At 43.6% G+C, this 17,320-nt stretch overlaps 1 protein-coding gene across 2 annotated transcripts in view; it reads left to right on the top strand.

The window, feature by feature from the left end:
* Positions 1-4,135: 4,135 nt before the first annotated feature.
* LOC134957717 (sterol O-acyltransferase 1-like) overlaps positions 4,136-17,320 on the top strand; it is an 88,808-nt gene continuing 75,623 nt past the window's right edge. Inside the window, exons 1-2 of one of the 2 annotated variants that reach the window (XM_063939819.1) lie at positions 4,136-4,362; positions 12,342-12,477. In XM_063939819.1, coding sequence (XP_063795889.1) covers positions 12,357-12,477 — 121 coding nt within the window. In that variant the 5' untranslated portion in view covers positions 4,136-4,362; positions 12,342-12,356. Of the gene's footprint in view, positions 4,363-12,146; positions 12,211-12,341; positions 12,478-17,320 lie in introns of those variants that run through there. The other variant, XM_063939818.1, reaches the window with a different exon arrangement.

Below are 17,320 nucleotides of genomic sequence, written 5' to 3'. Positions count from 1 at the left end.
TGTTGTCCGTCTGAGGTCAGCAGGAGTAAGGAAAGTATAGCAATACAGTATCTGACGTATCTTTTGATGACCCAGTCTTTTCTCAGACAGGCTCCTTGTTGTCTACCAAGCCAATAGCACAATGAGCACTGGGCCAGATTTCAGGTAAGAAACTTGAAATCTACTTTTATCATTTATTTTCACTAAGAAATGTTTTTTTTAAAACAATAAATAATCAACATATTGCATAGATAAGAAAATGATGAGGACTTAAGATTAATCATAATCCATCAGACCAGGAGCATGAAAAGCAAATACAAGAGAAGGTGATGGTAGGTTTTACAAGAGAAACACAGCAGAGAACATAACGTGGTTGTGATACTCATTGCTCTTACAGACCCCATCCCACTATGTAAAAGAGAATAATCATTAGATGTATACATTTAGTAATAGCACTTCTTTATGTGCAAATAATTTCATAAATATGAAAATCATTTTAGTCAAAGTTCCAGAGATCCTTTGAAATGAAGACACACCGGTGATTCTCGCAGTCAAAGGAAGGGATGATGGCCCTCATTCCGAGTTGTTCGCTCGCTAGCTGCTTTTAGCAGCATTGCACACGCTAAGCCGCCGCCCTCTGGGAGTGTATCTTAGCTTAGCAGAATAGCTAACGAAAGATTAGCAGAACTGATACTAAATAATTATTTGCAGTTTCTGAGTAGCTCCAGACCTACTCCTAAATTGCAATCAGCTCGGTCCGTTTAACTCCTGGTTTGACGTCACAAACACGCCCTGCGTTCGGCCAGCCACTCCCCCGTTTCTCCAGACACTCCCGCGTTTTTCCCTGACACGCCTGCGTTTTTTAGCACACTCTCGGAAAATGCTCAGTTACCACCCAGAAACGCCCCTTTTCTGTCAATCACTCACCGATCAGCAGAGCGACTGAAAAGTGCCGCAGGATCCACAGCAAATCTACTAAGTTTTTAGTTAAATAACTAAGCGCATGCGCCCTGCATGTCTTGCGCATGCACATTTAGCAACAAATCGCAGCATAGCGAAAATCAGCAACGAACGAACAACTCGGAATGACCCCCGATGTTTTTAGATAACCTTTGTCTCCAGGTAAATATAGACTTTGTATGATACCATGCTTCCAAATTCACATGATCCTCTCATCAAACATGATTCAAGTTATTATAGGAAATGAAACTGATAGTTTACGGGATGTAGTCAGGTTGTTGACAGCTACACAGTTGACAGTCAAAAGGTCAACAATATAATGATGAATGTCATATCTACATGGCTAAAATGTCGACACCCAACATGATGACGCCTGCATAATGTCGACACAGTAAAAATGTTGACACGTGAAATGTCGACGATTAGCATATCAAGATATGAAAAGTAGATACAGCCAAACTGTTGATAATAGTCATTTGAGGGTTAGGGTCAGGGTTAGGCTTAAAACTTGGTATCAACATTATGTACCAGTCAACGTTTTAGCTGATGAACACGTCAATGTTCTGTCCATGTCAACATATTATGAGTTGACATTGTGAATATCAATATTCTGAACATGACAGCATTCTGTCTGTTGACATATTGTACGTGTCAACATTATTGTGCGGACTATAGTGTGTGTGGTTTTTCTTATGATACTTCAAGGTTCGCAGCAAAGGCCACTTTTTGGTGTAATTCTTAATTTTCATAAATAGTTCTGTAAACAGGAAGAGACCAGTGAAATAATTTCAGAAATAAATAACATGTCTGAAGACTTGTCCAGAGTATGGAAGCCATGTATATACTTGTAACTTTTTTCTATTCCTTTTTCTGTTCGTAGAAAAAAACACTTTTTATACAATACATTTTTGAACTAAAGTAACCACCATCCTTTCTACAATGTACATCAAATATTTTTTGAGAGGTTCTTCCTAACACTGTTGCAGAACTTTCCACTAAAGTGTTACACTTGTAGGTATTGCTTTGCTATCTCCTTCTGTCCAGTTCATCCCAAACCAAAACTGTACAGGCCGACTATGATTTAAAGCCTACTGTCTTGTTCTTTTCCTAGTAGGTAGATATGACTTAGCCTTGAAAAATGCTTTGGATACTATCTTGCAGCAGGATGGCCAACTATGCATAGACTAAGGGGTATTGCATAGTACTGCAAAATGCTGTGGAAACCCTATTTGTTCGGGTGTTAGTCACTCTGTGTAATGCAAGGACTAGGGATCCAGCAAAACCACCCCAGATCATCATGCTTCCCATGCCAGTGTCACAAACCTTCTCAACAGCATACAAAAATCCTACATGATGAACCAAAGGTTTCCAGTTTTGAACCGTTCCATAAGATCTTCTTTCAGTCTTCATTAGCCCACTGGCGGTGTTTCATGGCCCAGCCAAGATTCTTTTTCATTGCTGCATAGCTCATGGGTAAATAACGTCTTCCATATGTCTTTAATTAACCTGGACAATCAAATGTTTTTATGCTGCTGGGTTCATAGGCGTTTCAATCATGGGTGCAATGTGTGCGGTGCACACGGGCCCCTGGGTCCATGGGGGGACTCACATCACACACACTGCACCCATGTTCTTTTATACTTACCTTTCTGGAGTCCACGATGGGCACTGCAGCCGCATCAGCTGCGGAAAATATCACTTCCAAAATGTTCGCCGCGCATGCGCAGTAGGAAATTTGCTTCCAGACCTTTATGGGCGCCATATTCCGGAGACCGCGCATATGCAGTAGACTCCGGCACAGTAGGGTATGTTAGATAGGGAGCTGTCCAGGGTTGGTCTGTACTGCGCCAGATCCCATCACCGCCCCTCTCTCTCCACGGCTCTGGCTGCAGGGTGCCGGCAACAGGGGTAAAGCTGGGTACACACTAGATGGTATGCTCCATGAGCGATATCTTCAGTGTTGGTCCTTGAACTCCCGGGCAAATGACATAGGGCCTAATTCAGAACTGGACGCTGCAGCGGTAGCATACACAGGCTGAAGGCCAGTGCAGTGTGCACATGCACAGACGCCACACTGCGCATGCGCACACAGTGAAATGCAACGGCATCTTACTTGTGTGGATCACCTCTGCCTTATTGACAGGCAGAAGTGGTCGTGGGGTGGTTGGGGGGCTGTCGGTGGCGTCGGGACGGTGTTGCAGCGCCATTGGGGGGCGCGGTCCGGACAATGGAGGCGTGCCCAGAGCATTACTGATGCGGGTTTGCGGCGATATCACGCAGCCGATGCGCCCAAAAACATGGCGGGTAGCTGTCTGCCTTCGCAGCTAGGCTACGTAGGTGGAGAGCTACTAGGCAGGTGCGAAAGCACTTTCAGATGTTTTTTGGGGGGTGGGAGGGGCGGCGGATTCGGCATGCGGTGCAGAGATGTCCTGTGCTGGGCGTTCCCCCGCACGTCAAGCATTTTGATTGTAGATTTGCGTTTTTCGTGTTTACACACTAGGCGATACGCACTATGAACAATATCGTCTAGGTGGACAGATGTATTAAGTGGAAGACGCACTAAGCGGTGAAAAGAATGGAGATGTCAACCAGTGGAGAAGTTGCCCATGGCAACCAATCAGCTGCTCTGTATAATTTTATAGCATGCAAATTCTAAATGTTACATCAATGCTGATTGGTTACAATGGGTAACTTCTCCACTGGCTCACTTCTCCACTCTTTTCACTGCTTAGTACATCTCCCCTAAACATGAAAAAGTGATAACGTGGAAGGTGGCAACACACCAGCCAATCAGCACCTAACTGTGAAAGTTACAAGCTGGGTTTGAAAAATTACAGTGCTGACTGGATGGTGCATTATCACCTTCAACTTTTTCTCCATGCTTAATACATCTTCCCCAGTGTTTTAACTACCCTCCTAGGAAACACCCCACAGTGTGGTTATATCTTTATGCCAGTTTTAAGGAATCCTAATTGATACATGGGTGTCTATTCAAATCTGAGAAATCATAGTGCCAGAAGGAAATCAAGATCACCTCTTTAGTACCAGGACATACATTATGACCTCCCACCAGTCACCACACTGGCAAAGGCTGCAGCTGTCACTACGCTAACTGCGTATCTGTACAGGCGCTAACGCCAATGGCGTTCCTGTGAATACGCATGCGTATCGTTGACCAAACCGGAGCGCATCACGTTCTTGTCACATTGCCCACTCTCTACCATAGAGCGGATAGGCTGGGTGCAGAGCGACCCAGTGAGTCACCAGCGGTGCTTTATATTACTGGAGCAGGAAGGGATGCATCAGAATTAAAGGGAGTAAGCGGCGGAGAGAGAACCTGACCTGGGGATCGGGCACACCATCATCACCCCATCCGTCCCATATCACAGCTCATGCCCGGATACTGCTGCTTACATCTGCCAGGTACCCACAGGGAGACACGTGTCCACTCTGAGCACCCACTCACTTCGTATGACACACGTTGTGAATGAATGAATGGGGGATCCTGTGTACTGTTAGACCAGCAGCCATTCTGTTCCTTGCCACATACCGTAGGCTGCTTTTCTAAAACAGAATTACACATCTATTAGGCTATATGGGGCTGTTAGTGGCATCTTGTGTTTTTAGAGAAAAGTATACTATATACCTGGTCTATGTTCTGTAGGCTGCTAATAATTGTATAAGTAATGTGATAGTGTCATTATTCTGTATCCCACGGAGGGTTGGCTATTTTTAGACCAGACAGAACAGTAGTATCCTGATATTATACCAATAAATACTGTATTCCTGACTTCATCATCTTTGGTGTACTGATGCTGCAGACTGGCTTCCGCTGGAAGTGTGCTGTTTCCTCTTAGTCCCACTGGTAGATAAGTGTAGTTTTGCAATTTTTCTTTTTGTGCAAATATGTTTGCTATAGAGTATTCTGCTGGCTTTTTGGAGTTTAAACTGAGTTTGTGGGTATCTATATTAAAGGGACATATTGTGCATATGTTGCAAAGTCATTTGTTTGCTATTCTTTGTTATCCTTCTTATCAAATCTACTGGAATTCCAGTAATCTGTATTTCCACTCCCTATATCCAAGCAATGATTACCTGCATAGTGCTGAGCAGATGCATAGTCACCATCCTTCCTTTTTTATTTATTTATTATTATTTTATTTATTTATTTCTTCTGGTTATGGCTTTTTGAAGAGTATTTACTTGAGGGGTCTATATACTAAGCATTGGAGAAAGATAAAGAGGTCTATTTATCACCATCCGCATCTAATGATGTGGCAGACTGGTTATAAGCTTGACCAAACTCGCACTGCAATAATGGAGTACATCGCATGGACGTATCAATTATCACATGCAGGGACAGAGCTTGCGGTCAAGCCCTGTCCCGGTGATGCCTCTTCGCAGCATCATTTGTGTATTTTTCATAAAAAATACCCCGATGGCCTGCTGTGTATGTGCTGCCGCCCATCGCTACCGCCCTCCCCCGTCGCAACAACCCCCACGTCACATAAAGACCCCCCCCCCATTTCCTACTTACCAGTCCAGGAGGTGGTGTCTGCTGCTCCGGTGAGCACTGCTGTGCTCCAGGTCCTCCTCCTGCGCTGTGACCCTCAGTGCTGTAAAGTTTGCTGCCGCTTTGCAGCGTCACTATACTGCACCGGGCTCAGAGCGCAGCATATGGGGGACCCAGTGCCCGGCAGCGCTCACCGGAGCAGTGGACAACGGCTCCCTGAACATGTGAGTGTTTGGTTGTTGTTTTTTTGTAAACTTTTTTTTTTATTTATTTTTTTATTTACAAGTGATCAGCTTGTGTGTCCATCATAGCTGATCACACTGCCGGGTCCCCGCTCAGCTTTCTATGCCAGGGGAAGAGAAAGCTGGGCAAAAGGGTGCACATCGCAGTGCTGCCCTGTGATCTTGCCAGCCTGAGCTGGAGAGAATATTACAGGGCACACTGCAGTATTTAACATTTTTATTTTTTTTAGTAAATTTGGCCACATCGCATTTCCCATTATAAGTATGGGGAATGCGATGTGGCTTACTAAAAAAATTACAATTAAAGGGTTTGGAGCAGTTTTTCATGAAAACTGCTCCAAATGCCTTTTAATACATTCAGGTGATACTAAAATAATGTGAAAACAGAAAACACCCTTTTTCACTTTATTTTAGTAAAAATAATGTTAATAAATAGGCCCCAAAGTCTTTGCCAATCAGCTCCTAATGGCAGTATTTGAATAATCACAGGTGCCGGTTGGTTGGTACTTTTATCTTTGTCCACTTTATCTCTTTCCCATGCTTACTACATAAGGGTCTAGCTTGTCCCAGTTATACATGTCACCATACCGCTAGTCGGCAACCTGGACGTCGCATTGCCGATGCCGAAATCCCGACTAGCCGTGAAATCCAGACGCCGGAATCCAGACGCCACAGGATTTCCTCCCTGTATGAGTGTCCATGACACCCATAGAGGGAGAATAAATCCTGTGGTGAGCATAGTGCTGGCGCTCGCCCTGGTGCTGGCATATTGGTGGTCGAGATCCCACTTTCAGGTATTCTGATGGCCGGAATCCCACCCACCGGCTTTACATACCGATCCCGTATACAGTATTATGTTTCTAATCTGGTCCCAAAGTAGTGTGTGTCCCAGTACTGTCAATGTAACAAGTACATTAATATAAGTACTAAGGCATAAGCCCCTTCCCTGTGCAAATTGATTATTAATGAGTTTTTCAATGTCTTGTAATGTCAGGCTTGTCACTCATGCATCTTGCTTTCATTCAGGACAAATGTGTTGCCATGTAATTACTTCCTGGAACTGAAGGTGTCTTTTTAGGCATCTATTATACAGTATTGCATGTTCCATTCTACTTCATAAAATAGAGGTTTATTTACTAGCAAACTGTGAATATGCATTCATTTGGAAACTATTAGAGTTGTTTTCACTAGTCAACTTGTACAAAACATGAGCAAGCTGAATGGCATTCCCAACTTTACCTTTAGCTAGTAATATCGGGCTTTTCATATACAGTATATTTGAAAGGACTTTAATGTCCACGTCCCATTTACCTTCACTATTCCTGATTACACCTGTGCACCAGTGCTTGTATTTGGGATAGCAGAGAGCTGTGAGGACTAGCAGTGAAAAATTCACGATACACTTAAGGTCCATACACACTTGGCAATAAAATTAGTGACGTTGCTCATTTTCCCCCTCCCTGAGCGACATCGCTCATTTTATTGTCAAGTGTGTATGCCGCCAGCGACGACCGAGGCGCGGCCCCACGGGTTGCCAACGATCGTCGCTGTCAGTAGGGCATGCATGCAGGATCTGGACTGTCGTCCACGATCTGCATGCAGGGCTGGCGGAGGCGTGACGTCACTGAGCGATATGAGCGGTCATATCGCTCAGTGTGTATAACTGGCCGGCCCAGGAGGGGGAAACATTAGACGACATCGCTCACAGAGCCTTTAGTCTTTAGAAACATTTAGCCTTTAGAACCTTTAGTTTGTACATAGTAAATAGAGTTTACTCTATTTACTAAGTTCAAAGAAAGTTGGTTGCCGATTCAGCCAGGTACTAACCCTTCTTACCTCCTGTCCTAGTAACTGGACCAGTTCAGATGGGATGGGTCCTTCAACACTGTCTGCTCTCATCGCTCTTTAGTGGTTGCATGACTGCAGTGTAACAACTCTGTTTCTGAGGTGATGAGTACCCAGCTAAAGGGATATCGGACAGTGCAGGCCCTAACTAGGAGGGATTGTCCAAAGGGTGGTACTTTCTTAAAAGTGCATCCACCAGAAACAGAACATGTTCCTTTTAGACTAGCTCTGATGTACGGGGTCCTCACTCCTCTTCTCTTGTTTTATCTTCCCCACTTTATTTTTGGGATGTGTTTAGCATCCCCAGCGAACAGATCCTGACAGCACATGCTTGGGAGACCGGTGCCGGAACGCTGACGGCCGACATCCTGAAGGTAAGTATCGGGGTACAAGTTAGTATTAGGGCCCGTGGGGGGGAGGGTTAGGCACTATAGGGGGTTAGAGTTAGGCACTAGAAGGGGGGGGGGGGTAGTCATAGCTGGCCGCCCCTGGAGGGTTAGCCATAGCCATAGCCGCCCCCCCCCCCAAGTGCTAGGGACGGGGGAGGGTAATATTACTTGCCCCCTCCAGTATCGGAATCTTTACTGTAGGGATGCCGATGTCTGTCATGTGACATACAGAACCCTTATTTCTCATAACTATGCCAATATGTATGTAGGCTTTATATGGTTTTATTTCTGCAAAGTTACCCTGTCATTTTTGTTACTATGCGGAAATGCTCTGAATTACATTGTGCTCACTAAACTTAAATGCTAACAACCCTTGTCCTATAATTATTTGGTTGATTATTTAGTTGCAGAGACTGTTTTGTTTCAGAGTTGTCTATACTAGTAACACTCGGCACTGTGTTCTTATCCCGCACAAGGCTACTGTTTTCAATTTCTTTTCTATTTACAGAAAAAATAAACAAAGTGATGATCCTGCCCTCTGTCAGCACTAATGATTTTAGTGTAAACTGTGTCTAATAGTAGTTATACATCCGTAATGTTCTCTCCAGTTAGTTTTAGCTGGGGCTATTACGTCTCATTGCCTTCCCTTCTATTACATAGTGATGTAGTGTCACAGGACTTTTAATGATTCTTTCAGGTTTTATGCTAAGTTTATTGACACTGCACTAGATTGAACTAAACAGTGTTGGTTCTCCAAGTACACATTTACACGGATTACATATGTTTTACCGGCGGACAGGATGCCGGCTGTCAATGTCCCCACAGCGGCATCCCACTCGCCAGTATGCTGGCAGCGAGGCGAGCACTAAGATTCCCCTTGCAAGCTCGGTGGTTCACTGCGCTCACCACAGGATCTATTCCCGCTCTGTGGGTGTCGTGGACACACGAGTGGGAATAGCCCTGGAACGCTGGTATTCCGTCGGCTGTCGGGATTCTGGCACCGCTACCTACTTTGCTGTACTTACATTGTGGTGAGCCCAGTGCTACAGGGGTCTCCTCACTCCTAGAAACATAGAATTTGACACCAGATAAGAACCACTTGGCCTATCTTGTGGGCCCTAAACACATAAATGCACACACTTACACACTAAGGTTCATTTTTGACGGGAGCCAATTAACCTACCAGTATGTTTTTGGATTGTGGGAGGAGTCGGGAGAAAACCCACACAAGCATAAGGAGAACATACAAACTCCATACAATTAGAGCCGTGGTGGGTATTGAACCCAAGACCTCAGTGCTGTGAGACAATAATACATTGTCATCTGTGGGTCGTTTAAAAGGATAAAACCACTTCTAGAAATGGATTAATTTGTTTATGGACCTCTTCTGAATGTTGACACTGACATTTTTGGTGCATGCTCTAAATTTGTTCATATTATATATAGTAGCAACCTCCCACTTCTAAATCCAAAAACTTCAGTAATGCGTTCACTTTTGTCTGGTGCTTTGTCTTCTGTTTGGTAAGGACTTCCTAATTAATAAATGTTTCTAGCCAGTTTGTGTAATAGGTAATTGGGATGTGCATTGTCTTCTGCTGAAATCTACCTATTGGGTTGCGGGTTGTAAATAATAATTTCCTATTGGCTTTGAGTTATAGGTAGACCAATAAGGTGGTGGTTTGTTCACTTGAGTAAAACACAGCCCAGTCACACCACTCTTTATCTGCTGAGTGTTTTATGATTTATAGCAAACCTTGAGAATTGATCAAAAGATAGTTTGTCCCCAGTATAAACCTCATTTATTGAACAGTTATCAGAATGATAACATGTCTTCAGATCCTTCTCCTTACTTCAGTAGGTGGATTTGACATTACAGTGTTAGTCTGTAGAGGTGTATACCAAGATGATTGCTGGCTATCTCTGTAGTTTGCAATCAGAAAGATATACAGTTTCCTTTTAAGAAAAGTTGTGTATTGTGGCTGATAGCTCCTCCACTTCTGTCCAGATTAGTATTCAGTTTCCTCCACAGTTAACTCTAAAAGTATACGTGACCTTAACTTTATTATCTCCATAAACAGCATCACATGCTGCTGATGAAACGGTGTGATAATAACAGGGAGCATTTCACATCTCATTGCTTCCCAGTTTGCAAACCATTAAAGTTTACCATTTCATTATAGTTTTTTTTTTTTTTTTTAAATTAATGTCAGTCCTGTGAGGTGTTTATTTTAACAGTGTACTAAGAGGTTCTGGCAGGTGTATTAATCTTGTTGTCTTTGTCCCATTCAGCCTTCTATGGGTCTTATTCAGGTTTGTTAGCAAACCAAAAAAGCACACTAATGGGCAAAACCAGGCTGTACTGCAGGTGGGGCAGATGTAACATGTGCAGAGAGTTAAGGTGTGTACACGGTGAGGTCCTTGGTATGCCCGATTTTGACGATGCAATTTCCCTTGAACTCCCCAGAGCTCAGATGGCACAGATTTTGACTATATGTACTTTCAATTTTGTCTGTGTACGATTTTGACTAAGTACCAATTTTGACTATACTTTGTAGTAGACTGTACACTAGATAGTCAAGATTGACTTTTCAGCACAGTCTGTCTAGCCTTGCGATACAGACCCCACGGGAGCGCGCATCGGGATCGAATCGAGGTCGCAAGCTGCCAAACACCTTGAGATATGCACTAACTTTCCTTAAGATTTTGACTATATAGTAAAAATCTTACAGATTTATCTCACCGTGTGTATGCACTTTTAAGGTGTGTACACACGGTGAGATCCTTGTTATGTCTTATTTTGAATATGCGATTTCCCTTGAACTCCCCCAGAGCTCAGATAGTACAGATTTTGACTATCTTTGCTTGAGATTTTGTCTATCTACGATTTTGACTATACTTTATAGTCGATAGTACACTAGATAGTAAAGATTTACTTGCCTGCACAGTCTGTCTAGCCTTACGATACCGACCCCACAGGAGCGCGCATCGGGACTGAATCTGTATCGTAAGCTGCCTAACACCTTGAGATATGCACTAACTTTTCATAAGAATTTGACTATATAGTTAAAATTTTACAGATTTCTCACCGTGTGTACACACTGTGAGACACACGGTTTGGATGGGGTGTGTTCTAACTGAAATCTAGAAAGTGTAAAAAGAAAAAGCAGCCAGCATTTACCCTGCACAGAAACAATATAACCCACCCAAATCTAAAGGGGGCTACACACCTAGGGATGTGTGCTGAGCGTTCTATCGTAGACCACTCAGCACACCTATCTTCCCCCCACTCAGCGATGTGTGTGTGTGTGTGTGGGGGGCGCTTACTTCACACAGCGCTGAAGTGAGCGGCCCGCTAGAGTGAGCCTGCATGCCGGCTCAATCTAGCACCGGCAATAGCCGCGCATAGCTATCGCTGGAGGGCATACACATGAGAGATCTGTGCTTAACTTCTAAGCAATTTAGTCAGATTGCTTAGATTTTAAGCACGGATCTCTCTGTGTGTACCCCTCTTAACTCTCTCTGCACATGTTATATCTGCCCCACCGGCAGTGCAACATGGTTTTGCCCATTAGTGTGCATTTTTTGTTTGGTAACAAACCTGAATAATCCCCTTTTGTCCCTTTTTTTTTTTTTTTTTTTTTTTTTTCTTTTTTCTTTTTTTTTTTCTTTGCCAATCCTTCCTCATATTGCTAGTGTACTAGTACCAGGAAAACAAAATGTCAACTCCCACTCACCCTCCCCTGGGAGGTTTGGAGAAATTGTATATGTCTGTCTAGCAATGCACCCTAGAGTGCGTCCTCTAAAGCTGCTACAGGTATTTGATTTCCCTAGTCGATTGATATTGTCATTTGTAAACAGCTCGTTAGCACAAAATGTGTGTCTGTTCCCCCTCAATTTTGTGTCAGACTAGGCAAAATATAGGATTACATTCGTCTGTGAAGATCCATATTGGATATTGTCCAGTTAATTGTTATCTAGCAATTGTATATGTATATACTCTTGGTGGAAACATTTCTTCATAATCCTGCTGTAGGTATAATTCTAGGTTGTGGAAGTTTTCCAGTGTGCAAAAACTTGTTTGCAGACTACACGTCATTGCCCAGGCTGGCTGGCTTCCAAGATCCTTCTTTAACTCTGTATTTGCTCAAAATGACACATAATTACATCCTATTAAACATGTGACCAAACAAGCTTCTACCTCTCTGTCTGGCTGACTCTCTCTGATCTTGTGCTTTGACTTCTGGGCAGGAAAGGACCAATAATGTCTCTTCTAGACTGTGGTGTTGTTATTATTCTTTCATGTTATAATATTAATGATTATTATTTCATATTATAAATATTATTTCAATTTTTTTATTTTTTTTTAGTGACACTTTTTATGTATTGCTTATGGTTTTTATTTTTTCCTTCTAGAACAGTGATTTGACCATGTCGGAGGATCGTGTTTTGCGGAGTCGCCGTTTATTGTCTAAAGCTCCTGCGAGCCCAGAAAAAGAGGATGTAATAAGGAGAGCAGACGGAGACAGGCCCCGTAGGGCTGTAAGTAATGGTAAGAATGTTTTTTGTCCATAGAGCTTACTCAAGTCTCATATAAAACCATTGCCATTGTGTAGAAAGCTCTGACATCTGGAAAATGTAAACAATGGCTGCTATTCTGTGATATGTTCGTACAGATGTAGCCAAGCTTATCATTGCCACGATGCATCCGCACGTGCATACACATCGCGGCAATGACTGGCTGCACCTATTCGAACCCGCGACCCGTCCATGCAATGCGTATGGGTTGCGGGTGTGAATATATGCACGCCTGCGTGTTACGCGCATTAGTGCAACCTAGTCGCATCCGACTCGCTGCTGGTATACCGGCAGGCGGGATGCCGCTGTGGGTATACTGACATCCGACATCCTGTCTGCCGTCAAGTTGGACAATATGCTATCCTAGGCTTTACAGTGTCAGGCATTGCTATTGGTCTGTGTGCAGTTATTTTCCAATCTCAATTACAAACTCTCCCAATTTAACTGTTCTATTGATTTATTTTCTTATTTTATGTGATAATTAGTAATGTTAGGACTGTATGTGCAGCAACAACCTCGCAGTGTACCAACTACAAAGGAAATGACACTACCAGTCGAGAGCTTGCACTCTTATTCATAAGCTTGATACTCCTGTATAAATAAACTTAGGAAATGGACAACTTTCTTCTGTTGCTTCACCATGAGCAGTTGATAGGAGCTGTTTCTATAGACAATTGGAGTACCTGACACTTACTTTTGAAGGAAGTGGGTTCCCCCCAGAAATAAAAATGTATTGGCACATGAGCTGTAGAAACTGATTGGAATAATTTAGCCCTCTGAAATTATTCTGCAAATTGCACAGGGCTTGTATTTTATTGCAAAGCTATACGTTTTGAATAGACCTTGTGACTTGGGACTACATTTGTTCAACCTGTCATGAGATGCAATGCATTTATGTTTTCAAAATAAGTATTTCTGGGTAATCCTTTTTTATTGCTTTGTACCATAGATACAAGTTACACGTACATACATGTACACGCAGAGCTTTTAGTAGCTTATTACAAATGATGGTACTGATTCAGAGTCATGGGTTTTTCATCTGCATGGAGTCCTCAGAAATATATGCAGATCCTTGCCTGCTTTCAGACTTGCTAGCATCTGTGCTGCTGTATAGCATATAGCTCTGCTATGGTCTGCAAAGGTTATCAGAAACATCTAGGCATTAAAGTGAGCCCTTGCTATTTGTTTGTCACATAAGGTCACACCCGTGTTAACACGTGTATCAGTCACTTCCACTCCTAGGTCTTGGGATGACGTTACAGCTCCTGACAGCGATAGTGGTATTTTTACTTCAGTCCTGTTTGGTGTGGCATTAATTGTTTGGCTAGGTTCTTGAGGTATTCTGCTTTATCCTCCAGAAAGTTTTTATCTTGGGTAATACAGACACACTTGAAATATGGTTGCCTTTGTGTGTGTGTGTGTGTGTGTGTGTGTGTGTGTGTGTGTGTTTGTATGTATATATGTATGTACGAGTGTATATAGGCCCTCATTCCGAGTTGTTCGCTCGGTAATTTTCTTCGCATCGCAGCGATTTTCCGCTAATTGCGCATGCGCAATGTTCGCACTGCGCCAAGTAAATTTGCTATGCAGTTAGGTATTTTACTCACGGCATTACGAGGTTTTTTCTTCGTTCTGGTGATTGTAATGTGATTGACAGGAAGTGGGTGTTTCTGGGCGGAAACTGGCCATTTTATGGGTGTGTGTGAAAAAACGCTGTCGTTTCTGGGAAAAACGCGGGAGTGTCTGGGCGAACGCTGGGAGTGTTTGTGACGTCAAACCAGGAACGAAACTGACTGAACTGATCGCAGTTGCCGAGTAAGTCTGGAGCTACTCGGAAACTGCTAAGAAGTGTCTATTCGCAATTTTGCTAATCTTTCGTTCGCAATTTTGATAAGCTAAGATTCACTCCCAGTAGGCGGCGGCTTAGCGTGTGCAAAGCTGCTAAAAGCTCTGAATGACCACCATAATCCTGTACATTGCTCTCTCTCATGTACTCCATGTTTTACTACAAATGGTATATGTGTTGGTACAGAACATGGAGGGGACGGGGGTGCATATATCTATATAACTCCATACTACATTATTGCAGCCTTTCCTTTCTAGTTCAAACTACTCTATAACATGGCAACTGCGAGAATCCTGATTCTTTGCTGTTATCATTTTACAGAGAGTCTCCTCCTTTGTCTCTCATGTGTGCACTTGTGATGGGACCCATTGTAACACTCCGTAGTCTAAGTCCTAGTATTTTGGGGAGTTCATGTTCTTATAGTTCTTCAACAGTACTAGTGTATTTTTTTTTTTTTTTTACTTTCAAGTTCCCTGATACCATGGGGACATTTATAATGGGTGTAGGGTGTGAGGTGCACATTGGCTCAGGGGAGCCCACACTCTACACCAGAGGTTCTCAAACTCGGTCCTCGGGGGCCCACACAGTGCATGTTTTGCAGGTCTCCTCACAGAATCGCAAGTGAAATAATTAGCTCCACCTGTGGACCTTTTAAAATGTGTCAGTGAGTAATTAATACACCTGTGCACCTGCTGGGTTACCTGCAAAACATGCACTGTGTGGGGTCCTGAGGACCGAGTTTGAGAACCTCTGCTCTACACCCTGCGCCAATTCATAGTATTGACCTCTCTGTCAGCCATGCTGATATCGCCGGGAACAATGGTGCAAGCAATATGTTGTTATAGACTTGTGCCGCAGATATCGCTGGATAGCGGCACATGCACATTGCAGAAGACACTAGGAAAATGGCATCTTGGCTGCTCCCCCCCCCCCCCCCTGGAGATTGGAGCTTAAGGACAGGCTCTGGGGAGAGAGGTGAGGTGCTTGTATGGAGGCTGCACACGGGCCATCCTCAAAGAACCCTAGTTCTATTCAGGAAAGGATGGGTTTCTTTGGAGCTCATTTATTTTTTCTGCCCAGTGCTGGATCTAGTTTCATATTACGATAAGGGACCCCATGCCATGACTGTGCATATACAATACAATTGCGGTGCGACACCATGGGCAGGATGTAATAGTCTGAGTACTTCGGACATTCGGGCTGCTGGCCAAACTTGGACTTTCTTTAAAATGGCAATAATTTACAAGGCAAAACCATGACTTCTAAATGAATGCCCCTGTAAAAAAACATCCTCGTTTGGCCGGCATCCTGCACGTTCGGTGAACTCAGACTCTGTTACATCCCACCCCATGTTTGTAATCAACCCTGTCTACAGCTGGTTATTTATTTATTGAAGGGTCTCCAGCTTTTAATCTTTCTCTTATTTGTTTCCTCTTTTTATATACTAGTTTTTCACTATAACTGTGATAGTCAGCACGACCTGTTTATGGCTCCTGTGCCTTTTTTCTACTTCTGCATCTATATGCTTTGTCTTGATTTGCACGTCTCTTAAAGCAAGTATAATTTGTGGCTATAGGCTCATGCTTAAGTTTTGAGCTGCAAATCTGCAACTTACTCTAATTTGGGTCCATAGATGTAGAATCGTCAGATGCTATCACGGACACGCATACACTTAAGTTCCGTGCTCCGATGTATGCTGAAAAGCAAAGTCCTGTGCCCAGCATATATCACTGGCATGTACTAAATGTAGCATTCTGAGCTTAGGTGGTACCCACCACACTACATTCTGTTTACCTTATCTTGTCTAAAGCATTTAACTGAGGAAGTGTTCTTGTGTTATTGCTGAGCGCATTAAACACAACTGATCTAAAATTAGCAATAGCATGATTTAGCCTTATTGCCACAAGCTTGCACAATCTGCTTATTTTGCAATACTAGGATACATTTTGTAATCATTTTGGAAGTCTCAATGAAAACCGGACAGGACAAGATAAGTCTTCAGCCTATTAGACTATGGACAACAAGCCTTGCTAATACAGAACGCTCTTGTTAATCAGTAACTTACTGTCCCATTCACAAATATACCAGTTTACTAACTGGAATTAGTTAATATTGAAGTGTACTAGTCTGCTGCACACAGCGTTTTGTGCATACAGACACAGGTCAGTGGGTCATAGGTGGTCACTCTGTATCATCAAGTAATGCAATTTATGTGCTTTTCTTACATTGGGTTATTAGGGTGAACATAATTACTGCATTTCTCCGGCAGGGTCCACAGGTTATTCACAGGATAACATTGGGATATGATGAAGCGACAGCGGATTTGCACCGCTCGGTCAAAGCTTTTTTGGCCTCCCAGCATGCAATGGGCTGTCTATAGCCCCGCCTCCTGGCTCAGACAAATCAGTTTTTTGTTTGGTGCGGCAGGAGCCGGACCATGGTCAGAGGGCTGCTGGTTTTTAGCAGCCCTAAGCTTTCTTATTTTTCTCTAACGTCCTAAGTGGATGCTAGGAACTCCGTAAGGACCATGGGGAATAGCGGCTCCGCAGGAGACTGGGCACATCTAAAGAAAGCTTTAGGACTATCTGGTGTGCACTGGCTCTTCCCCCTATGACCCTCCTCCAAGCCTCAGTTAGATCTCTGTGCCCGAACGAGAAGGGTGCAATCTAGGGGCTCTCCTGAGCTTCTTAGTGAAAGTTTTAGTTTAGGTTTTTTATTTTCAGTGAGACCTGCTGGCAACAGGCTCACTGCATCGAGGGACTAAGGGGAGAAGAAGCGAACTCACCTGCGTGCAGAGTGGATTGGGCTTCTTAGGCTACTGGACATTAGCTCCAGAGGGACGATCACAGGCCCAGCTTGGATGGGTCCCAGAGCCGCGCCGCCGGCCCCCTTACAGAGCCAGAAGGCAGAAGAGGTCCGGAAAATCGGCGGCAGAAGACGTCCTGTCTTCAACAAGGTAGCGCACAGCACT

The sequence above is a fragment of the Pseudophryne corroboree genome, chromosome 9 (genome assembly GCF_028390025.1).
Source record: "Pseudophryne corroboree isolate aPseCor3 chromosome 9, aPseCor3.hap2, whole genome shotgun sequence".
Classification (NCBI taxonomy): Eukaryota; Metazoa; Chordata; class Amphibia; order Anura; family Myobatrachidae; genus Pseudophryne; species Pseudophryne corroboree.
This window is presented reverse-complemented; position numbering and strand designations above follow the sequence as displayed.